Source organism: Schistocerca cancellata, chromosome 9, assembly GCF_023864275.1.
Source record: "Schistocerca cancellata isolate TAMUIC-IGC-003103 chromosome 9, iqSchCanc2.1, whole genome shotgun sequence".
In the NCBI taxonomy this organism is placed as follows: Eukaryota; Metazoa; Arthropoda; class Insecta; order Orthoptera; family Acrididae; genus Schistocerca; species Schistocerca cancellata.
The window spans coordinates 59,159,251-59,184,794 of record NC_064634.1 but is presented as its reverse complement, the minus strand read 5'-3'; the positions used below and the strand labels follow the sequence as shown (position 1 = coordinate 59,184,794).

General features: G+C 45.3%; 1 protein-coding gene across 1 annotated transcript in view; it reads right to left on the bottom strand.

Moving 5' to 3' along the window:
- The window catches only part of LOC126101179 (putative fatty acyl-CoA reductase CG5065), a 325,985-nt gene that overhangs the window by 2,483 nt on the left and 297,958 nt on the right, over positions 1-25,544 (bottom strand). Inside the window, exon 9 of the mRNA XM_049911877.1 lies at positions 14,346-14,603. Within this exon, the coding sequence (XP_049767834.1) occupies positions 14,346-14,603 (258 nt within the window). The remainder of the gene's footprint in view (positions 1-14,345; positions 14,604-25,544) is intronic.

Sequence of the window (25,544 nt, the reverse complement as noted above, 5' to 3'; positions counted from 1 at the left end):
ATCTATTTTTTCACTTGGCTCATCTACCAGACAAATAATGTCATCCACATATCTGTACCAACATATGATTTTGAAACTTTCATTTGTGGTTATCTTATCAAATATCTGATTTTCTAGGTGACTGATGAAACTGTTTGCTAGTGTTCCTGGGCAGTCCATCAGTTTGTAGATAATATTCTTTCTCAAACTGAAAGTAGTTTTGTTCAGTTGTCAGTCTGAGCATATCTGTTATTTCTTTTATTGCATCTGTGGTGAGGTTGCTGTGGGATGAGAGATTTTGTTCTATGATTTCTATTGTTTCTGTGATAAGGATGGAGGTATACATATTTTCTATATCGAATGAAATCAGAGATGCTGTGTGTGGTACCTGTATGTTCTGTATGTTTTCTATTAGCTTTCCTGTGTTTATCACTGTTCTGTTGTTTTCTACTTTATAGTGTTTTGTAACTAACATTTGGAGGTGTTTGGCTATGTGGTATGTTGGGGCTTTCTTGAAGTTGATAACAGCTCTCATTGGCATTCCATCTTTATGTACTTTCGGTTGACTGCGGAGTGTCGGTGCTTGTGGGTTTTTCTGTGTTAAGAAGTATTTCTGTTTGTCTGTGAGTGTGTGTTCAATGTTTTTCAGTGTTCGTTTCACATTTGCCTGGAATCGTGTAGTTGGATCTGACTTCAGTTTTTGTATGGCGTTGGTGTTTATGTATTCCTTGGTTTTTGTGATGTATTGTTCTTTATCCATGAGTACTGTTACATTTCTCTTGTCTGCTCTTGTTATTAATACATTATTGTCTGTTAACTTTTGTTTTAACCTTTTCATAGTAGCTGCTTCTGTTTGGTTGTTCTTATTGTGTGTCTGCTGTGTTTGTTTTATTATACCTTTTATTTCTTCTTTTACTAGTTCTCTTGTGAGTCCTATGTTTATTTCGCAATTATTTTGTTGTTCTTCAAGTATAAGGATGTGTTCGGTTTCTACTATGAGATTTTCTATGTATTGATTGTTCACTTTGCTATTGGTGCAGTGTTTCAAACCTTTTTCCAAGAGCATTTTTTCGTTTTCGTGTAGTTCTGTCTCTGTTAGGTTAACTAAGCGTGGATGGAATGTGTGTTGGTGTTCATGTGGTTTCACAATTGAAATGTAAATGTGTTTTTGCGTCTTTTTTACTGTTAGTTTCATTATCTTCTGTTTATGTTTGGTTTGTAAATGTTTCATTGCTGTGTATGTGTTGTATTGGGGAAAAAAACCGCAAATTGGCGTTCATAAGAAGAAGAACAACACCAAAAATGCAACAGGAACGTAATGTGTAGGAAATTGTCCACGCAACCTGTAAGTACAGTTCAAAACATTACTACTTAATAGGAAATACCAACCACCAGAACTGTTTATAACTTATAGGCACAATGACAAAAATGTAAATAAAATAGCTAACATATGTACACATTCCAGGCGACTGATGATGCCTTGCAGAAAATAAAGGCGAAACGCGTATGGCACTAAAATTGTGTTTTATTCAGTTGCTGTCAGACGGTCCATAAGTAAAAATTATTAATATACCGTAATATTACACGCAACTGAGGAAGACAGGACTATAAAAGTTGAAGATGTCAATACAGCTATGTCAAGCATTCCCTGTCAACGTGTACAACAGGTTCAAGAAAATACATCTGAGACTCCATACGACGATACAGCATATAAAATTCAACAAAACATGCAAAAAGAACGATTTAATTCCAAGTTACATTAATGTAAATGTTAAAAACAGTTCTACAGTGGCACAAAAGTCGAAATCATTTGCAGAACGATATTGGTTACTACATGAAATTAAGATGCTCTATTCGAAAAAAACCGCACCTAAACATGATGCTCTATGAGACTCATCTACAATTGGCAAAAAACGTAGGAAACGCCGCAGTTTTCATGGCACTAGTAGAAAAAACTGAATACAACACATACACAACAATGAAACATTTACAAACCAAACATAAACAGAAGATAATGAAACTAACAGTAAAAAAGACGCAAAAACACATTTACATTTTAAATGTGAAACCACATGAACACCAACACACATTCCATCCACGCTTAGTTAACCTAACAGAGACAGAACTGCACGAAAACGTAAAAATGCTCTTGGAAAAAGGTTTGAAACACTGCACCAATAGCAAAGTGAACAATCAATACATAGAAAATCTCATACTAGAAACCGAACACATCCTTACACGTGAAGAACAACAAAATAATTGTGACATAAACATAGGACTGACAAGAGAACTAGTAAAAGAAGAAATAAAAGGCATAATAAAACAAACACAGCAGACACACAATAAGAACAACCAAACAGAAGCAGCTACTATGAAAAGGTTAAAACAAAAGTTAACAGACAATAATGTATTAATAACAAGAGCAGACAAGGGAAATGTAACAGTACTCATGGATAAAGAACAATACATCACAAAACCAAGGAATACATAAACACCAACGCCATGCAAAAACTGAAGTCAGATCCAACTACACGATTCCAGGCAAACGTGAAACGAACACTGAAAAACATTGAACACACACTCACAGACAAACAGAAATACTTCTTAACACAGAAAAACCCACAAGCACCGACACTCCGCAGTCAACCGAAAGTACATAAAGATGGAATGCCAATGAGAGCTGTTATCAACTTCAAGAAAGCCCCAACATACCACATAGCCAAACACCTCCAAATGTTAGTTACAAAACACTGTAAAGTAGAAAACAACAGAACAGTGATAAACACAGGAAACCTAATAGAAAACATACAGAACATACAGGTACCACACACAGCATCACTGATTTCATTCGATATAGAAAATATGTATACCTCCATCCTTATCACAGAAACAATAGAAATCATAGAACAAAATCTCTCATCCCACAGCAACCTCACCACAGATGCAATAAAAGAAATAACAGATATGCTCAGACTGACAACTGAACAAAACTACTTTCAGTTTGAGAAAGAATATTATCTACAAACTGATGGACTGCCCAGGAACACTAGCAAACATTTTCATCAGTCACCTAGAAAATCAGATATTTGATAAGATAACCACAAATGAAAGTTTCAAAATCATATGTTGGTACAGATATGTGGATGACATTATTTGTCTGGTAGATGAGCCAAGTGAAAAATTAGATGAACTACATTCAGAAATAAATAAAGCTCATCAGAACATAAAATTCACACTTGAAAAAGAAAAAGAAAATCAAATAAATTTTCTTGACATTACAATTAAAAAAGAAAATGGTAAACACACATTTAACATCTTTAGAAAACCAACAGCCACAGACACAATAATACATTCCACATCCAACCACCCCCACAGCCAGAAACTTGCACCACTAAGACACTTGTTACATAGATTAAACAGAATCCCACTCAGCAAGAGAAACTATGAACAAGAAATGAGTACAATCATACAAATAGCTAGGAACAATGGGTATGACACACATGTGGTACACAAGCTCAATCAAAAACTAAAAACACAAATAAAAAACAAACACAACAGTTCCACAATACAAAAGAACTCACAAGCTGAAAACTTACAAACACACTCAACAAACACACACAGTGACAACACCACACAGAAAAGAACCAGATGGTACACCATGACCTACACACATAAACTAACACACAGAGTTGCAAACATCCTAAAGAGACAGGGCTTCAAAATAGCATATAAGCCTGGGCAAACCCTTCAATCACACCTACCAAGAGAGACAAATTCCAACAATCAGGAATATATAAACTTGAATGTCAAAGTTGTGATGCAGTATACATAGGCATGACTTGCAGGAATTTTCAAACAAGATACAAAGAACATATCAGATGCTGGAAGTATGAAACAAACCATTCCACATTTGCAGAGCATTTAAAACACTACAACCATCATCCTACAAACATGGAACAAGAAATGAAAATAATGAGAATATACTACCATGACAAACATCTTATTCAAATGCAAGAAAACTTCCACATCCAGAAAGACATAGCAGAAAACAAACATGTGATAAATGAACAAACACACATCAGCACAGGCTCCCTACTACACTTAGTAAAGGAAATGATAACATAAAACAAAAAGTAATAAAAAAAAAGAAAACTCTTCCCCACATCATCTGGACACACACACACACACACACACACACACACACACATACACACACACACAGCACAAAAAAATATATATCACACCAAAAACACACACACACACACACACACACACACACACACACACACACACACATACACAAACGCACACACAAATGCATACACGAACAGACCACAAATACTTCAATAGTTACACTCATAAGTTTGGCAATAACATACGATCTTTGGCAAAAACATTTGACAATCGGCAACAGAAACCAAAACATTGCTTTAAAACAAGCGTTCAGTGCATAGTGTTGTGGAATGGGGAAAAAAACCGCAAATTGGCGTTCATAAGAAGAAGAACAACACCAAAAATGCAACAGGAGCGTAATATGTAGGAAATTGTCCACGCAACCTGCAAGTACAGTTCAAAACATTACTACTTAATAGGAAATACCAACCACCAGAACTGTTTATAACTTACAGGCACAATGACAAAAATATAAATAAAATAGCTAACATATGTATACCGTAATATTAGCTGCTAATAACTAACCATGTGCACCAGGAGGGCAATACAAAATGAGTGTCCGCGAGGTGCAGAGATTAGCCTTCTATGGGATGTATGTATTACACTTCATAAAATATGCTTCGTTGACATTCGGAATACACTACTGGCCATTAAAACTGCTACACCAAGAAGAAATGCAGATGATAAACGGGTATTCATTGGACAAATATATTATACTAGACCTGACGTGATTACATTTTCACGCAATTTGGGTGCATAGATCCTGAGAAATCAGGGTCCAGAACAACCACCTCTGGCCGCGATAACGGCCTCGATACGCCTGGGCATTAGGTCAAACAGAGCTTGGATGGCGTATACAGGTACAGCTGCCAATGCAGCTTCAACACGATACCACAGTTCATCAAGAGTAGTGACTGGCGTATGGTGACGAGCCAGTTGCTCGGCCACCATTGACCAGACGTTTTCAATTGGTGAGAGATCTGGAGAATGTGCTGGCCGGAGCAGCAGTCGAACATTTTCTATAACCAGAAATGCCCCTACAGGACCTGCAACATGCGGTCGTGCATTATCCTGCTGAAATGTAGCGTTTCGCAGGGATCGAATGAAGGGTAGAGACACGGGACGTAACACATCTGAAATGTAACGTCCACTGTTCAATGCGAACAAGACGTGACTGAGACGTGTAACCAATGGCACCCCATACCATCACGCCGGGTGATACGCCAGTATGGCGATGACGAATACACGCTTCCAATATGCGTTCACCGCGATGTCGCCAAACACGGATGTGACCATCATGATGCTGTAAACAGAACCTGGATTTGTCCGAAAAAATGTTTTGCCGTTCGTGCGCCCAGGTTTGTCATTGAGTACACAATCGCAGACGCTCCTGTCTGTGATGCAGCGTCAAGGGTAACCGCAGCCATGGTTTCCGAACTGATAGTCCATGCTGTTGCAAACGTTGTCGAACTGTTCGTGCAGATGGTTGTTGTCTTGCAAACGTCCCCATCTGTTCACTCGGGGATCGAGACGTGGCTGCACGATCCGTTACAGGCATGCGGATAAGATGCCTGTCATCTCGACTGCTAGTGATACGAGGCCGTTGGGATCCAGCACGGCGTTCCGTATTACTCTCCTAAACCCACCGATTCCATATTCTGTTAACAGTCATTGGATCTCGACGCGAGCAGCAATGTCGCGATACGATAAACCGCAATCACGATAAGCTACAATCCGACCTTAATCAAAGTCGGAAACGTGACGGTAGGCATTTCTCCTCCTTACACGAGGCATCACAACAACGTTTCGCCAGGCAACGCCGGTCAACTGCTGTTTGTGTATGAGAAATCGGTTGGAAACTTTCCTCATGTCAGCACGTTCTCGGTGTCGCCTCCGGGGCCAACCTTGTGTGAATGGTCTGAAAAGCTAATCATTTGCATATAACAGCATCTTCTTCCTGTCGGTTAAATTTCGCGTCTGTCGCACGTCACCTTCGTGGTGTAGCAATTTTAATGTCCAGTAGTGTAAAACAACTTGCACCTCGAACACCGAATGAAAAACGGTGCACGACAGTGGTCACAAAGCTTCGCACCATCATGATCAAAGGCGACCTCCTTGGTAGTTGTAGACCGCGCAAGAGGTTCAGCTAGGTACCCGCTCTTACAGAATGCATATAGAATCATATTGGTGTAATGGGGTGATGAGAACTGATGGCATGCAACCGAATGGGAAACAGTTTGTCATGGAGCTCACCGTGAAATTGGCTATCCCTTACGGCTTTACTGTAGATAGTGCGGCAATATGCCTTATAGGCACAGGAAAAACAAACATCCAGAGGGTGGATTTGTCCAGTGGTTCTAGGTGGTATGAATTACAATGTCACACACTTTTCAGAAGGGATAATTTCGTCTAAAGGAGTGGGATTTTTATATGCAGACCATGAACAATGCAATGTCAAGTTATTTTGACCAACTATTGGCCAGAAGCAGTGCTAATACATAATTGTAGCGCTTTTACGCCCATTTTCCCACCCTTGCTTGCTGTCACATGAATAGTCCTCATTATTCTTATAAGATCACGCACATGGAAAAGAATTGTAGGGGGCACAGAGCACCTCCAACTTCTCATAGCACAATAAATAACTTTGCAGCCACTTTACCAACCAGGTTACAATTTGACACAGTTGTATACGAATACTTTAAGACATCATCGGTGTTCATTGATCTTGATGCAACTCTCTTGCAACTTCTAATTTTCGGGATTCCTTTCATACGCATTTTCTCTTAAAATTCTGATTCGTCAGAGTTGAAAACAGTTCCTTACTGAACGATAAGAAGAGTTTGTTTACCTCATCTACAAATTTTCGGGCCGATTCCGCAGTTTTCTGTGCATCATCAATTAGATTCTTTGTTTGAAATTTCGTTATCTTGCGTCTTCCAATTCTGTAGCGCTATTTGGAGTTATTCAGCCATCCACTATTTCCCCTGAAATCACTGTAACGTCGCGCGCAATGTGATATTCATAATGCTGTTGGTCACCGTTCTGCACGTGCTGTCAACTGCATCGAGCATCCTTGAAACTCGCAAACTCTTGTTTCTGTAACAAGTGCGCCCTGTCCTCCCTTGCGCATTACACGGTCATATTGCTGTGGAATTATTCGAAACTAGTTCTTAATTGTTATTTTTGACTTGCCGCAGACGACCTTCCATGTGTGTAATTATTTTTAGCACCAGCTCCTTGGATAACGGCTGTCCTTTACTGCGTTTAACTACATCTACATCTACATTTATACTCCGCAAGCCACCCAACGGTGTGTGGCGGAGGGCACTTTACGTGCCACTGTCATTACCTCCCTTTCCTGTTCCAGTCGCGTATGGTTCGCGGGAAGAACGACTGTCCGAAAGCCTCTGTGCGCGCTCTAATCTCTCTAATTTTACATTCGTGATCTCCTCGGGAGGTATAAGTAGGGGGAAGCAATATATTCGATACCGCATCCATAAACGCACCCTCTCGAAACCTGGACTCTAAGTTACACCGCGATGCAGAGCGCCACTCTTGCAGAGTCTGCCACTTGAGTTTGCTAAACATCTCCGTAACGCTGTCATGCTTACCAAATAACCCTGTGACGAAACGCGCCGCTCTTCTTTGGATCTTCTCTGTCAACCCGACCTGGTACGGATCCCACACCGATGAGCAATACTCAAGTATAGGTGGAACTAGTGTTTTGTAAGCCACCTCCTTTGTTGATGGACTAAGTTTTCTAAGGACTCTCCCAATGAATCTCAACCGGGCACCCGCCTTACCAACAATTAATTTTATATGATCATTCCACTTCAAATCGTTCCACACGCATACTCCCAGATATTTTACAGAAGTAACTGCTGCCAGTGTTTATTCCGCTATCATATAATCATAAAATAAAGGATCCTTCTTTCTATGTATTCGCAATACATTACATTTGTCTATGTTAAAGGTCAGCAAGATTAGGGAGATTAACTAACGGGTGGATACCGTGTCCTTATAGGAGGTCTGTACAAAAAATTCCGGAACTCTGTCTACAAAATTTTTCTAACGCTTGCTCCAAGGGGACCATGCACTTACTGTGCATGGTCCCCTTGGAAATACTTCCTCACAATTTACACACCCCTCCCAACGCCATTTGCACTTCCGGAAGCAGTCCTGATAAGCATCGTGCTGGATCGCGCGAAGCGCCGTATGCGAATTTTCTTTTATCTCCTCTATCTACATCTACATGGATACTCTGCAAATCACATTTAAGCGCCTGGCAGAGGGTTCATCGAACCACCTTCACAATTCTCTATTATTCCAATCTCGTATAGCGAGTGGAAAGAACGAACACCTATATCGTTCCGTACGAACTCTGATTTCCCTTACTTTGTCGTGGTGATCGTTCCTCCCTATGTAGGTCGGTGTCAACAAAATATTTTCGCATTCGGAGGAGAAAGTTGGTGAATGGAATTTCGTGAGAATATTCCGTCACAACGAAAAACGTCCTTTCCTTTAATGATGTCCAGCCCAAATCCTGTATCATTTCTGTGACACTCTCCCCAGTATTTCGCGATAATACAAAACGTGCTGCCCTTCTTTGAACTTTTTCGATGTACTGCGTCAGTCCTATCTGGTAAGGATCCCACACCGCACAGCAGTGTTCTAAAAGAGGACGGACAAGCGTAGTTTAGGCAGTCTCCTTAGTAGATCTAAGTGTCCTGCCAATAAAACGCAGTCTTTAGTTAGGCTTCCACACAACATTTTCTATGTGTTCCTTCCAATTGAAGTTGTTCGTAATTGTAATTCCTAGGTATTTAGTTGAATTTACGGCTTTTAGATTATCGTTACGAATCTTCGGCCTTTTAACAGGGTTTTCAAGTTTGGAAAACTATGCAGGAGCCAAGTCTGTAGAGTACGGACGATGAGGCAACACAGTGATTTCGATTTTTGTGTAATAATCACGCACCAAAAGGGACGAATCTGCGGGAGCGTAATCGTGATGCAAGAGCCGTGAATTTTCTCGCCACGTTTCAGGCCGTTTCCTTCCCACATTTTCTCGCAGATGTTGTAACACGTCCCGATAGTACCATCGACTGACAATTTATCTCTGTGGCACGAATTTATGATGAACTAAGTGAAAATTATCAGCATTTCTCTGACATTTGACCTGAACTGATGAACTTTTTTGGTGTTGGAGAGCGTTTCTCGACCCATTGTGAAGATTACATCTACATCTACATCCATACCCCGCAAGCCACCTGACGGTGTGTGGCGGAGGGTACCCTGAGTACCTCTATCGGTTCTCCCTTATATTCCAGTCTCGTATTGTTCGTGGAAAGAAGGATTGTCGGTATGCTTCTGTGTGGGCTCTAATTTCTCTGATTTTATCCTCATGGTCTCTTCGCGAGATATACGTAGGAGGGAGCAATATACTGCTTGACTCTTCGGTGAAGGTATGTTCTAGAAACTTTAACAAAAGCCCGTACCGAGCTACTGAGCGTCTCTCCTGCAGAGTCTTCCACTGGAGTTGATCTATCATCTCCGTAACGCTATCGCGATTACTAAATGATCCTGTAACGAAGCGCGCCGCTCTCCGCTGGATCCTCTCTATCTCTTCTATCAACCCTATCTGGTACGGATCCCACACTGCTGAGCTGTATTCAAGCAGTGGGAGAACAAGCGTACTGTAACCTACTTCCTTTGTTTTCGGATTGCATTTCCTTAGGGTTCTTCCAATGAATCTCAGTCTCGCATCTGCTTTACCGACGATCAACTTTATATGATCATTCCATTTTAAATCACTCCTAATGCGTACTCCCAGATAATTTATGGAATTAACTGCTTCCAGTTGCTGACCTGCTATTTTGTAAACCTTGGTCTCAACATCGTATCCGTAGACCCACGCCTCGTCTCCGCTTATCATTCTACACTCCTGGAAATGGAAGAAAGAACACATTGACACCGGTGTGTCAGACCCACCATACTTGCTCTGGACGCTGCTAGAGGGCTGTACAAGCAATGATCACACGCACGGCACAGCGGATACACCAGGAACCGCGGTGTTGGCCGTCGAATGGCGCTAGCTGCGCAGCATTTGTGCACCGCCGCCGTCAGTGTCAGCCAGTTTGCCGTGGCATACGGAGCTCCATCGCAGTCTTTAACACTGGTAGCATGCCGCGACAGCGTGGACGTGAACCGTATGTGCAGTTGACGGACTTTGAGCGAGGGCGTATAGTGGGCATGCGGGAGGCCGGGTGGATGTACCGCCGAATTGCTCAACACGTGGGGCGTGAGGTCTCCACAGTACATCGATGTTGTCGCCAGTGGTCGGCGGAAGGTGCACGTGCCCGTCGACCTGGGACCGGACCGCAGCGACGCACGGATGCACGCCAAGACCGTAGGATCCTACGCAGTGCCGTAGGGCACCGCACCGCCACTTCCCAGCAAATTAGGGACACTGTTGCTCCTGGGGTATCGGCGAGGACCATTCGCAACCGTCTCCATGAAGCTGGGCTACGGTCCCGCACACCGTTAGGCCGTCTTCCGCTCACGCCCCAACATCGTGCAGCCCGCCTCCAGTGGTGTCGCGACAGGCGTGAATGGAAGGACGAATGGAGACGTGTCGTCTTCAGCGATGAGAGTCGCTTCTGCCTTGGTGCCAATGATGGTCGTATGCGTGTTTGGCGCCGTGCAGGTGAGCGCCACAATCAGGACTGCTTACGACCGAGGCACACAGGGCCAACACCCGGCATCATGGTGTGGGGAGCGATCTCCTACACTGGCCGTACACCACTGGTGATCGTCGAGGGGACACTGAATAGTGCACGGTACATCCAAACCGTCATCGAACCTATCGTTCTACCATTCCTAGACCGGCAAGGGAACTTGCTGTTCCAACAGGACAATGCACGTCCGCATGTATCCTGTGCCACCCAACGTGCTCTAGAAGGTGTAAGTCAACTACCCTGGCCAGCAAGATGTCCGGATCTGCCCCCCCATTGAGCATGTTTGGGACTGGATGAAGCGTCGTCTCACGCGGTCTGCACGTCCAGCACGAACGCTGGTCCAACTGAGGCGCCAGGTGGAAATGGCATGGCAAGCCGTTCCACAGGACTACATCCAGCATCTCTACGATCGTCTCCATGGGAGAATAGCAGCCTGCATTGCTGCGAAAGGTGGATATACACTGTACTAGTGCCGACATTGTGCATGCTCTGTTGCCTGTGTCTATGTGCGTGTGGTTCTGTCAGTGTGATCATGTGATGTATCTGACCCCAGCAATGTGTCAATAAAGTTTCCCCTTCCTGGGACAATGAATTCACGGTGTTCTTATTTCAAATTCCAGGAGTGTATTAAGGAACATCTCTTCCTCATTTGCGCTATCAAGAACCTCTTCACAGATTGCGAGTCGGAGGTCTTACTGGCCTTGACTCATGAACCGTGGGACGAATTTGGCGGCGACACGGATTCCCGGATGCTGTGTCAGATTTCATAACTTGATCCAACTGAATTGTGACACTCTTCTGCAATCTCTAGAACAGTCAGCCTTCGATTGGCAGGCGCTATTTCGTTGGTGTTTCTGACGTGAGCGTCGTCGGCAGACGTCGATGGGCGTCCTGAATGAGGTGAGGCGTAGCGCCGTATAACGATCCTGCCTTGGAGGCGGTTAAGTGGGAGATGTGTCTCAGAGCTGGATAGTGACAGATGGTGACGCGAGACTGGACGCGCTCGTAGTTTATGTATCAGCCGATAGAGGACAGTACTGGATAGGGGACTGATTTAGTTTCGATTGTGCCCACTAGAGTGCACTAAAGTAATAGAATGTTTTTCATAAACTATTCTAGTATTTTCATAGAGTGTTATTATGTCTTTTTGTGTAGGTAAAATGTTATAAATGTGTTTTAACAGTATGAATAATGCTTGAGTGTGGTTTAAGGTTAATATGAAGATAATTATTTAACGAGTTACGTAGTGGGATTTAGTGTGGGAACATTTCGAAGAAGTATGGATGTGGACAAAGGGGATTTTTGTAGAATAGACTTGTAAAGTAACTTTATGGTAAAGGGAAAGTTAATTCAGGTATAAATAACAATAGTAAATAACTTTGTGCATAAGCAGAACTTCAGCATATTAGATAATTACGTCGGTAAAAAGTGCAGTCGTTAGGTTTACTATTTTGCGATTGGTTATTGATGAAAAGCGTGGACTGACGCGGGATAATGTTGCTTTGCTATTGGCTGTTGAGTAAACTGACCAATGGTAAAGCAATATTCTTCGTGCGCCTTTCTCTGCTGGTAGAGAAGACTTAGAGTATTCTAGAGAAGGGTGGGAGCGTAGTCATCAAACAGTTCGGACGTGTGTAGTAGTAGTTCCGATAGAAACGATAAGTTGCCGGATCTAGCAGTGTTTCATACATCAAAAGTGTTGTAAAGTGATGGCATAATTATTCCTATGGGTGTGTAGAAAGTTCGGAATTTAAAAGAGACTTTTATGACGAGAAAAGACATATATTCCGCGTGGCGTATTGAGCAGGTCGGTGGCAAAAAACTGTGACTGCATTCGGTACCGACAGACTTAATATTTGGCGAGCATTATCAATCAAAAACAATCAGTATTTTTGTAGCTATTACGTTTTCGGGAAATTCAACACCATAAAATTGCTAACGAGAGTGAAAGGGATTATGAGTGACTGTGTTAAGACTAGCACGGGCATGGCAGTGATACTTGTTCACCTAATTTTCAGAATATATTAATTGAGGACAAAATTTCCAACCTTTCATTTGTGTGGAAACTTTCTCCAGAAACGTAGATTAGTGACTTCAATTGCAGCCTGGTCCACGTCGAAGTACAGTAGGTTTCACTCGGCTTTCCTACTGATGATCTGCAGAGACAATGTTCACAGGTAGGTGCAGGTTCGTCGCAAAGGGACGGAAAGAACCGCGCCGCCGCAGAGGGTCACCTTTAACTTGAGTCCGGTCATTTTAAAACGATGTGAGCCATTCGTAACACCGAGTACTCTTAAGCAATCATCACCGTAGGCTTCCTGCATCATTTGCGGTGTCTCTGTAACAGTTATCTTGAGTTCGCGCAAAATTTAATGCAGACACTTTGCTCTTCTAACTGTGTCATCTCCAAATTCGCAGACTGTGCCACACAACGTTCTACTCAATACAGTAGAGTTGTGGCGATTCGTGAATGAGTCGTTCATTTGAACGACTCTAAATAAAGAATCGTAAGAATCGAATCGTGATATGGACGAGTCGTCGTTCAAAAGAATCGTAAGAAAGATTGCGTGTTTCTGAGTCGTGACGATTCCAAGTTCCAACGATTCATCGATTCTTAGTACGCTATGCTTCGGAGGTAACTTCCGAATCATGCCGGATGATTACGACCGCCAGATGGCAGTCAAGTGGAGGATGCCTGTGAACAAAGGAAGCAATTCTGCACCACCTTTCGCACAAACCGACTCCTCTTTACTGGCATACTGAAATAGAACAATAGATGCAGTCAAATCAAACGTGACCTTTCATCAATTAAGGTATTACACGTATAAATCGAGAATCACACTTGTAACGTTATATGCATGTTTACTCATACATAAACTATTTCTGGCATATCTTATCATGACACAGTTCGATTCTAACTCCATTGAAAATTTCAGACATGTCCTGCCATCTGTGAGTAAGATGTAGAACTTCTTGCATTCCGTAAGAATCGTGCCATCGCAGACTAGAATGAATCGTCAAAGAATCGTGAACGAATCGTAGGAATAGATTCGCTATGTGAGATGGAATCGTAGGAATCGAATCGGGAAAAAGAATCGTGTTGCCCAACTCTACAATACAGCCACGGACAATAATTAACAGAATACAACAATGAAACTTCACAGCAGTAACAGGCGTGTGCAGGGATGCCAACCGGATTTCGCTCCAACCTATCGTTGTCGCGAAATTACGAATGTTCCGGAATTTTTTGAACAGACCTCGTACAATGAATGACAGATAAAATTATCCCACCGTCCTACAAGCTCGCCTGCACACCTGTCTGGAGTAGCACTCCTGGGAGTAGGAAAGGAAAACTCCTCGGCTGAGAATTAAAGAGTCACGTATCCGCGGGATAGACTCCTTTCGAGAACGAATATTTGGCCGAGTCTCATTGTGAGGGAGACGCCTCTTGTTACTGACCTCCTGTAGCGCAGCCTGGCAGCGGGCACGGAGTCCAGGTCGTCTTTGAGGAGGAAGCGCCGCACGCCGCACACGAAGTGGTCGAAGTAGCTCTCCCAGTCTACCAGCCGTGGGTCGAACGGCAGCAGTGCGCGGTCTTCGGGGGCGAGGCGCGACCGCAGCGCTTCGGTCTGCGCCGTCTCGAAGTCCCACTCGCGCATCACGAAGAACTCCACCGCCATGTTGAAGTTGTGTGCCTTTCTGTAAATTTCCCTCAACCTGTTTTTCAAAGAAAGTATTATTATTTAGTTTTTTTTATTACTTCTATTCAGCTACACTACTGGCCATTAAAACTGCTACACCACGAAGATGACGTGCTACGGACGCGAAATTTAACCGACAGGAAGAAGATGCTGTTATACGCAAATGATTAGCTTTTCACAGCATTCACACAAGGTTGGCGCCGGTGGCGACACCTACAACGTGCTGACATGAGGAAAGTTTCCAACCGATTTCTCATACACAAACAGCAGTTGACGGGCGTTGCCTGGTGAAACGTTGTTGTGATGCCTCGTGTAAGGAGGAGAAATGCGTACCATCACGTTTTCGACTTTGATAAAGGTCGGATTGTTGCCTACCGCGATTGCGGTTTATCGTATCGCGACTTTGCTGCTCGCGTTGGTCGATATCCAATGACTGTTAACAGAATATGGAATCGGTGGGTTCAGGAGGGTAATACGGAACGCCGTGCTGGATCCCAACGGCCTCGTATCACTAGCAGTCGAGATGACAGGCATCTTATCCGCATGACTGTAACGTCTCGATCCCTGAGTCAACTGATGGGGACGTTTCCAAGACAACAACCATCTGCACGAACAATTCGACGACGTTTGCAGCAGCATGGACTATCAGCTCGGAGACCATGGATGCGGTTACCCTTGACGCTAAATCACAGACAGGAGCGCCTGCGATGGTGTACTCAACGACGAACCTGGGTGCACGGATGGAAAAACGTCATTTTTTCGGATGAATCCAGGTTCTGTTTACAGCATCATGATGGTCGCATCCGTATTTGGCGACATCGCGGTGAACGCACATCGGAAGCGTGTATGCGTCATTGCCATACTGGCGTTAACACCCGGCGTGATGGTATGGGATGCCATTGCTTACACGTCTCGGTCACTTCTTGTTCGCATTGACGGCACTTTGAACAGTGGACGTTACATTTCAGATGTGTTACGACCCGTGGCTCTACCCTTCATTCGATCCTTGCGAAACCCTACATTTTAGCATGATAATGCACGACCGCATGTTGCAGGTCCTATACGGGCCTATCTGGATACAGAAAATGTTCGACTGCTGCTCTGGCCAGCACATTCTCCAGATGTCTCACCAATTGAAAACGTCTGGTCATTGGTGGCCGAGCAACTGGCTCGTCACCATACGCCAGTCACTACTCTTGATGAACTGTGGTATCGTGTTGAAGCTGCATGGGCAGCTGTACCTGTACACGCCATCCAAGCTCTGTTTGACTCAATGCCCAGGAGTATCAAGGCCGTTATTACGGCCAGAGGTGGTTGTTCTGGGTGCTGTTTTCTCAGGATCTATGCACCCAAATTGCGTGAAAATGTAATCACATGTCAGTTCTAGTATAATATATTTGTCCAATGAATACCCCTTTATCACCTGCATTTATTCTTGGTGTAGCAATTTTAGTGGCCAGTAGTGTATTTATTCTAGTGCAATTTCTTGATAACACTTTACTGTTTTTAACTAATTACACTTGTGTAAATTATAGTGCCAATAATTTCTGGTTACACGTCGAAGAGGAGTGAAATCAACACTCACTATATGACACACAACGGATTTTTTTCAAAATACTCGTAACCAAACGAACAGCGGAAGTTGCAAATTGGCCAGCGTGACGTCTCGTTTTGCAAAGAAATATTTAATTAAGAAAAACATAGTTAGTGGTTTTGGGTAATATCACACAATGGATTTTTGTCCAAATTTTATATCCATACGAAGAGCCGGAAATGGACGAATACGCTATCAAATTGCCCAGTGTGAGGTCTAGTTTTCCAAAAACGGACTTAATAGCTTGAAAGTAATCAAGGTAGTTACCAAAGGGTGTCCCTGGGGAATAGACAGTGTTAAGGATATGCCAAGAACGATGATTGAAAAAAAACAATAAACATTAGCTCTAAAATGCATACCTTATGAGGTATGAGCACTTCTTCACCTTCGGCACTGTGAAAAAAACCTCCTCCAGACCGCAGTCTCTTCGCCTTCCATACTTCGAGAGGTGCTGGTACGGACCGAAACAAGAACATTATATCTAGTAAACATGGGATCTAAAGTCAAATACAAGAGCTACGAGATATGAGCACTTGTTTATTAGAAGAGATGTGTTAGCTACGAGGATATTAAGAGAGTAGCGAATACCAATAAGTGTTCATAGCTCTTAACGTATGCATTTTAGAGCTCATATTTACTGGACGTTTTTTCTTCTTTTGATCCTTACTACGACCTTCAAAATTACAGAAAGCAAAGAGGTTGCAGTAGATTTCTTTCACAATATCTTAGATGAAGGTGTGCTCATAGGTCTTAGGGGATTAACATTTTTGAGGTGTTCCAATAGTTGTAATGTAAACATTACGAGTGGCCCGCACATCTTTTAATCATTATAAACTCTTAAAAATTTATTTAAGAACTCTGCCATCGGCACTATGCCCAAAACATGAATAGATAACCACACTGAACTGATTGCAAAACGTGAACAGCCACAGAGATACTACGTAAGCTACGAATAACATAAAGTGTGTGATGTAACGAAATAAAAGTGATGTTATTCAATGGAAAAGTTAGAATTTGAGATTTCACTTACTGTTTTATCAGTCACTATTGGCGTAAGAATTATGGATTGCCCGTTGTCATAAAATATTGTATTATGAAATGTGAATAGCCCTTACTTGCAGTTTCGCGTTGCTTGAAGCAGTCACAGCTAGCGTGCTATTTATTAAGAAATTGCATTATCGTCTTTCTAATTACTTCATGATCGTAGATACGATCATACGCGGTCGTGAAGTTGTTATGACAAGACAATTTGCTAAGGGACAAGAAAATTCTTAAGGGTGCAAAAACAACTGTAACATCACACAAAAGGGAAATTGAATATTAAAGCTAATGCAAGAAGACGATAAAACAGTTTTCTTTTTATCAATGTAACACGCACATTGGACTGCTGATCTTGGTGTCTGTAATCTTAGCAAAATGCAAAATTAAAATGAAAATAATACTGAGGAGATGATAGGAATGAGCACTGCTAAATGATCCAATATTTCCAGAACAAATATTTATTATAACTAAAACATATATCATACCTTAAGCTTAGTACTACAAATGACGGTGGATTTTTATGTCCGTTTCATGTCCATTGAGCGCTCTTTTATATAGCCACTGTCCTCTTGAGTCGCTCGTGCGTCGTCACGATAAGTTATAACAGTTCTTCTCTTTACGCTTCACTCAAACTTAGATGGAACACGTTTTTATGTATTTAATAAAAGAATTAGATCAGAGTGCCACAAATCTGCGTCCGTCTTACTTAAGAAAAACAGTACAAGTGTTTAGCGCTCAAGGCTTCATTTGTTCTACAACAAACAAAATAGTGAAGGATCGCATATCGATTCGTATTCTTCTGTTTGTGTTGCCGCCCAAAGATGACGAATTACATTATTTAGGAAATTCCACCGTCGCTATGCGACGCCTTATTATACATTAATCATTCTTCATAAACAAGTATTTGCCTTCTCGCTGAAAGTATTAACTGTTTGCTCCTTTAATGAAGCCAAAAAATAGCGAATATCACAAGTGCCGTATCAACAGAGTTTATTGTGCGAGGAAACTACACTCCTGGAAATGGAAAAAAGAACACATTGACACCGGTGTGTCAGACCCACCATACTTGCTCCGGACACTGCGAGAGGGCTGTACAAGCAATGATCACACGCACGGCACAGCGGACACACCAGGAACCGCGGTGTTGGCCGTCGAATGGCGCTAGCTGCGCAGCATTTGTGCACCGCCGCCGTCAGTGTCAGCCAGTTTGCCGTGGCATACGGAGCTCCATCGCAGTCTTTAACACTGGTAGCATGCCGCGACAGCGTGGACGTGAACCGTATGTGCAGTTGACGGACTTTGAGCGAGGGCGTATAGTGGGCATGCGGGAGGCCGGGTGGACGTACCGCCGAATTGCTCAACACGTGGGGCGTGAGGTCTCCACAGTACATCGATGTTGTCGCCAGTGGTCGGCGGAAGGTGCACGTGCCCGTCGACCTGGGACCGGACCGCAGCGACGCACGGATGCACGCCAAGACCGTAGGATCCTACGCAGTGCCGTAGGGGACCGCACCGCCACTTCCCAGCAAATTAGGGACACTGTTGCTCCTGGGGTATCGGCGAGGACCATTCGCAACCGTCTCCATGAAGCTGGGCTACGGTCCCGCACACCGTTAGGCCGTCTTCCGCTCACGCCCCAACATCGTGCAGCCCGCTTCCAGTGGTGTCGCGACAGGCGTGAATGGAGGGACGAATGGAGACGTGTCGTCTTCAGCGATGAGAGTCGCTTCTGCCTTGGTGCCAATGATGGTCGTATGCGTGTTTGGCGCCGTGCAGGTGAGCGCCACAATCAGGACTGCATACGACCGAGGCACACAGGGCCAACACCCGGCATCATGGTGTGGGGAGCGATCTCCTACACTGGCCGTACACCACTGGTGATCGTCGAGGGGACACTGAATAGTGCACGGTACATCCAAACCGTCATCGAACCCATCGTTCTACCATTCCTAGACCGGCAAGGGAACTTGCTGTTCCAACAGGACAATGCACGTCCGCATGTATCCCGTGCCACCCAACGTGCTCTAGAAGGTGTAAGTCAACTACCCTGGCCAGCAAGATCTCCGGATCTGTCCCCCATTGAGCATGTTTGGGACTGGATGAAGCGTCGTCTCACGCGGTCTGCACGTCCAGCACGAACGCTGGTCCAACTGAGGCGCCAGGTGGAAATGGCATGGCAAGCCGTTCCACAGGACTACATCCAGCATCTCTACGAATAGCAGCCTGCATTGCTGCGAAAGGTGGATATACACTGTACTAGTGCCGACATTGTGCATGCTCTGTTGCCTGTGTCTATGTGCCTGTGGTTCTGTCAGTGTGATCATGTGATGTATCTGACCCCAGGAATGTGTCAATAAAGTTTCCCCTTCCTGGGACAATGAATTCACGGTGTTCTTATTTCAATTTCCAGGAGTGTATATCCCACGACCTAGAAAACTCGCTCAAAAAGGGAGCGGAGAAAGTCAAACCAGCTAACATTAAGGAGAAACAGCTGTCACCAGAAAGTGGAACAAGGCACGCAGAACGCTGACAATATAGTCTAGAACACATTGGAATACCTCCTAATATCGCGTCGGACCTCCTCTTGCTGGCGTAGTGCACCAACTCGACGTGCAGTGAACTCGGCAAGTCGTTGGAAGTCCCTTGCAGAAATATTGAAATATTTAGCCACGCTGGCCCTTCCATAACTGCGAAAGTGTTGCCGATAGAAGATTTTCTGCACGAACTGACATCTCTCGATTATGTCCTATAAATGTTCGATAGAATTAATTTCGGGCGATCTGAGAGGCCAAACACTTCGCCTGAACTGTTTAGAACGTTCTTCAAACTAACTGCGAACAATTGTGACACTGTTACGTGTCGTCGTTGTTCCGGAAAGCGAAGTCCGTGAATGGTTGCAAATGGTCTCCAAGCAGCCGAACATAACAACTGCAGTCAATAATCGGCTCCGTCAATAATCGGCTCCCCCCTCTTCCCCCCCCCCCCCCCCCCCCAGGGGCTCAGCATTCATTTGCTGAGTACGGGCTTGGCGACCCCGGGGTCCTGAGCTGGGGACTGGTCAGCGCCGCCAGTCTCCTGTCACCGTAACCCCCGGACATGCTTCAGCGACCACCGCATGGCGCGGCGGTGGAATGTTGTGTGCTGCGGGGAATGGTAATCTTGGCTTGACCGCCTGGATTGCGAGGAAGGTAAACCTCTATAAAAACCCCTCAATCTTACGGTGTGCTGCGCGCCTATAAGATGCATGGCTGTTGGGCTGGAACAGTCGCAAGCGGGCAACCTCTGGGGCACCTGCCGCACCCCAGTTGTATAAGGCTTACCTAGGCACGCGGGGCTCTGTCTAGGTGGACTTCTAGTTCCCTAGCTGCTCGTGGGACCGAGATGGAACCCTCGAACTTTTATTCTTCTCCTGCCAGCGGAAAGGGTGGACCGTTGGTGGCTTCTAACACCCAATCCAACAAGAGGGCTCGTGTAGCCAGTCCTCCTGATTCAGGTAGTAGTAACAGAACGCATGCTGCTTCGCAGAATGTGTTTTTCATAATTAAAGGAAGACATGGGAGTTTTGAAAAAGTTTCGCCATTTTATATACAGAAGGGCTTAGAAGGTATTGCTGGCACATTAAAATCTGCAAAGCGCTTGCGAAATGGCACCTTGTTGGTTGAAACATCTAGCTTCCAGCAAGTCCAGAACCTTCAGAAGGCACCATTTCTTGGGGAGTTTGCGATAGAGACTGAATTTCACAACACCTTGAACTACAGCAAGGGTGTTGTGACTTGCAGAGATCTCGTTGACATTCCCCAAGACGAACTGAAGGCTGAATGGTCCCGGGAAGGAATTGTCGACGTGCAACACATTATGAAACAGGTGGATGGTGCTCTCATAAAGACTGACTCATTTATCCTTACATTTAACAGCACCAAATTGCCAGAGCATGTGAAGGCAGGTTTCCTAAGTCTCAGTGTACGGCCTTATTACCCCAACCCCATGCGATGTTTTAAATGCCAACAGTTTGGACACACTACTCTCGGCTGTAGAGGGGAAGCCACTTGCGGAAATTGTGGTAAAGCCGCCTATGAGGGAGTTGGTTGCTCCTCTCCTCCCAAGTGTGTCAACTGCTCTGGTGATCACCCTGTGTGGAGTAGGGAATGCAGAATATTCCTTGAGGAACGGAAGATCCCGGAACTAAAAACTAAAAAACGCATCCCGTATAGTGAGGCGAAGAAAATTTACAAGTCCATGCAGCCACCCACGTTCGCCGCTTCCTTTTCTTCCGTTCTCAAACAACCAGTCTTGAAAACCGATGCCGCTACACAAACGGAGGTTGCTACTGTCAGCACTAGCACCTGCGCTTGTCAATGTACGTGTGCTGCTGCCATTCCTGTGAAGCCTGCTGCTCCCCCCCGGCCTTCTGAGCAGGCCGTGGTAGCTGACATCATGGAACTTCCTGCCCCTTCCCGGGTCCAGTCTTGTGCACTGCCCAGCGCTGCTACACCCCCTACTGCTTCTGAGGTTTTGGCTCCAATGCCACCTCAGGCCAGAACATCGAAGCCAAAGACAAAGGTGAAGACTCGCCCACTAAAGGAGACTGCAGTTATACAGTCTCCTGATGTGGATGTCATTCTCTCTGACGTCTCTCTCGACTCCTCTTCTGAGGCGATGGAGGTTGAAGTCAGATTGGGGCAATCATCTCGCCCCAAAACTGAGCCTCTACCTGTTGTGGGCTCTCCTCCCCGACAGAAAGTGAGAATGAAGGTACTCTCACCCTGATAGATGGCTCCCATTATACAGTGGAACATGAATGGATTCCGGGCACATGTGGAGGAACTGAACCTCCTAGCACGGCAACGCCCCCTGTGCTTGTGTTTACAGGAAACGCATTTAAAACCATCTGATGCTCCTGTACTAATGGGCTATACGTCATATCGCAAAGATGACCTGACTGGAGAAAGGGCCAAAGGCGGCGTCGCTGTGTTTGTCAATAATGACCACCACTCTTCTGCTCTCCCCCTGGATACTGACCTGCAAGCAGTTGCAGTTGAAATTCATTCACCTCGGAGGCTTACCGTTTGCTCCCTTTATTTACCCCCTCTGGATGCAATGACCTTAGACACTCTCACAGATCTTATCGACCAACTCCCCCATCCATTTCTCCTCCTGGGAGACTTCAATGCCCATCATGTCCTGTGGGGCTCCACTTCTCTTTGCGCTCGAGGTCGAATTTTGGAGAGCCTCCTAACATCTCAAGTGTTGTGCATCCTCAACACGGGTACTCCGACTCATTTCTCTACTGCTATAGGGTCATTCTCAGCCATTGACCTATCTTTCTGCTCTCCAACCCTCACCGACTCTGTTCACTGGGAGGTCATTGACGACCTACATTCCAGCGATCACTTCCCCATCCGCATTCATCTCCTGGATGGTGTACTGCTGGAGCAGCGGCCACCATCGTGGATGATTGGCAGGGCTAACTGGCCACTGTTCACTCGGTTGGCTGTCTTTGACCGCCACAATAACGTACAGGAATGGGTGGATCACATCACGCTTGTGGTCCATCATGCTGCTGACCTGTCCATACCACAGTCTTCTGGCACTCTTAAGCGGCGCCTTGTGCCTTGGTGGACAGAAGAGTGCCGTTCAGCCATCCGGGACAGGCGTGCGGCTCTTCGCCGATTTAAATGCCGTCCAACAGCGGTCAATCTTACCGCCTTTGGAATCGCGAGAGCCAGGGCACGCCGTGTCATTAAAGAGAGCAAGAAAAGGTCATGGCAAGAGTTCCTGGACTCCATCAACCGTTCCACTTGTTCCACAAGAGTATGGGAAGCCATCCAGAAGATTTCCGGTAAACATAGCCGTTTACCAATAGCTGCTGTCCTGAACCAGGGATGCCTCCAAACAACACCCAGAGCCATTGCTCAGACGCTGGCAGAGCATTTTGCACAAAGTACTGCCACTGCAAATCAGGATCCAGCGTTTCGTCGCTACCGTGCGACTGTCGAAAGAGCGACCTTGGACTTTCGGTCGAACAGTTCTGAGGCCTACAATTCCCCTTTCTCCATGTGGGAACTTGAATCGGCACTTACTGAGACTTCTGACACTGCACCAGGTTACGACCGCATCCGGTACTCCATGCTTCGACATCTGCCAGCGGCGTCAAAGGAAATCCTCCTCGAATGTTTTAATCTCATATGGCAGACAGGAGTGTTCCCCACCTCGTGGAGGGAGGCAATCCTCATCCCTCTCCTCAAACCAGGAAAGGACCGCACATGTCCCGGTAGTTATCGTAGTATCGCCTTGACAAGCTGTGTCGGAAAGACCCTGGAACGGATGGTTAACCGTCGTCTGGTCTGGCTGTTAGAGACCAGACAGCTCCTTAGCCGCTCTCAGTGTGGATTCCGAAAATTTCGGTCCACGGTCGACAACCTGACCCTGCTAGAGGCGGCTATTCAGCAGGCTTTCCTCTGTCAGCATCACTGTATCGGTGCCTTCTTTGATATCAGTAAGGCATATGATATTACTTGGAGACACTGTATTCTTGCACAAATGCATCAATGGGGCTTTCGTGGCCGCCTCCCGATTTTCATTCGGTCTTTCCTGTCTCAGCGGTTTTTTCGGACCCGCGTTGGTAACACACTGTCTGATCGCTTTGAGCAACCCCAAATCCAAGGTTTTAACCGCTTGCCACCCTGGTTACTGAAGAGGCCCGGAGTGATTTTAGTTTTATTGCAGTACAAGAGAGATTGCACTCCTGCCACCGTTTTTAATGCAGCATTTTCTGCCATCTTATCTGAGCACCACGACTATGTAACTGTTTTTACGGATGGGTCGAAACAAGGGGATTCTGTTGGTTGCTCAGTTGTTTTTCCATATCGTGTCCTCAAGGTCCGACTGCCTCAGACTTTTACTGTCTTTGATGCAGAATTGTTTGCGATCTTGCGGGCACTGGAGCACATGAGACATTCTTCCTCTCCTAAATTTCTTGTCTGTTCCGATTCACTCAGTGCCCTTCACTCATTGCAACGTTTGTATCCGGCAGACAAAATTGTCCAGACTATCCAGGATGCCCTCCTCCGACTACAGCGACTGCGGAAGGTTGTAGCTTTATGCTGGGTTCCGGGGCATGTTGGCATTGCTGGGAATGAAAGGGCAGATCTCGCAGCCAAGGAGGCGTGTCTCGCCCCACAAGTATCTCAGTGTGCTATCCCCTTGCATGCACTCACCTCGCTGTTGAGCTCACGGGTCGTGCGTCGGTGGGAGGATGAGTGGCTGGAAGTGACTGACAATAAGCTCCGTATAGTCAAGCCCACAACGCGTGTGTGGTGTACTTCCTTTCAGCCCCGTCGACGGGACGAGGTTCTCCTCACTCGGCTTCGGATAGGCCACAGCCCTATGACGCATGGCTTCCTGCTCCGGCGAGAGGAGCCTCCAATGTGTGGTGCTTGTGGCATCCAGGTCACTGTGCGCCACGTTTTATTGGATTGTGTTTTATTTTCTGACCAGCGGGTCGCGGCTGACTTGCCAGCGGACCTGCCATCTCTTTTAGGCAACACTCGGACGAATGTGGTTAAAGTTTTAAAGTTCTGTGCCCTGTCAAATGTTTGTACAAAGATTTTAGGGAGAGGATTTTAATTTGCTCACTGTGTGACAAGCTCGCCCATATTTTATGTAAGTGGCCAGCCAATAACAATTTCCTGTGACATTCTTGTTGCTATGTTTCCCCTCTCCTTAGGTTTTACTTTCTTATTTCTTATGTAGCATTTTCCTTCTTTTCCTGCTTTCTTTGAGTGTGTGCTTTAGTTTCCTTAGGTCTGTCCACATTCGTTCCTTTTAATGTGTGTCAGGGTGCTGATGACCTCGATGCTGAGCGCCCATAAGCCCCAACACACCACCACACCACCACCACAATAATCGGCTCAGTTGGACCAGAGGGCCCAGTCCATTCCATGTAAACACAGCTTGCACCAATATGGAGCCACCAGCAGCCTGCACAGTGGCTTGTTGACAACTTGGGCCCACTGCTTCGTGGGGTATAGGCTACGCTCGAACCTCACCATCAACTCGAACCAACTGAAATCGGGACTCACCAGGGCACGGGTTTCGAGTCGTCAAGGGTCCAAACGATATGGTCACGAACCTAGGAGAGGCGTAGCAGGCGATGCCGCGCTGTAAGCAAAAGCACTCGAGTCGGTCGTATGCTGCCATAGCCCATTAGCGTCAAACTCCGGCGGTCCGTCCTAAAGGATACGTTCGTCGTACGTTCCACATTGATTTCTGCGGCTATTTCACACAGTGTTGTTTGTCTGTTAGCACTGACAACTCTACGCG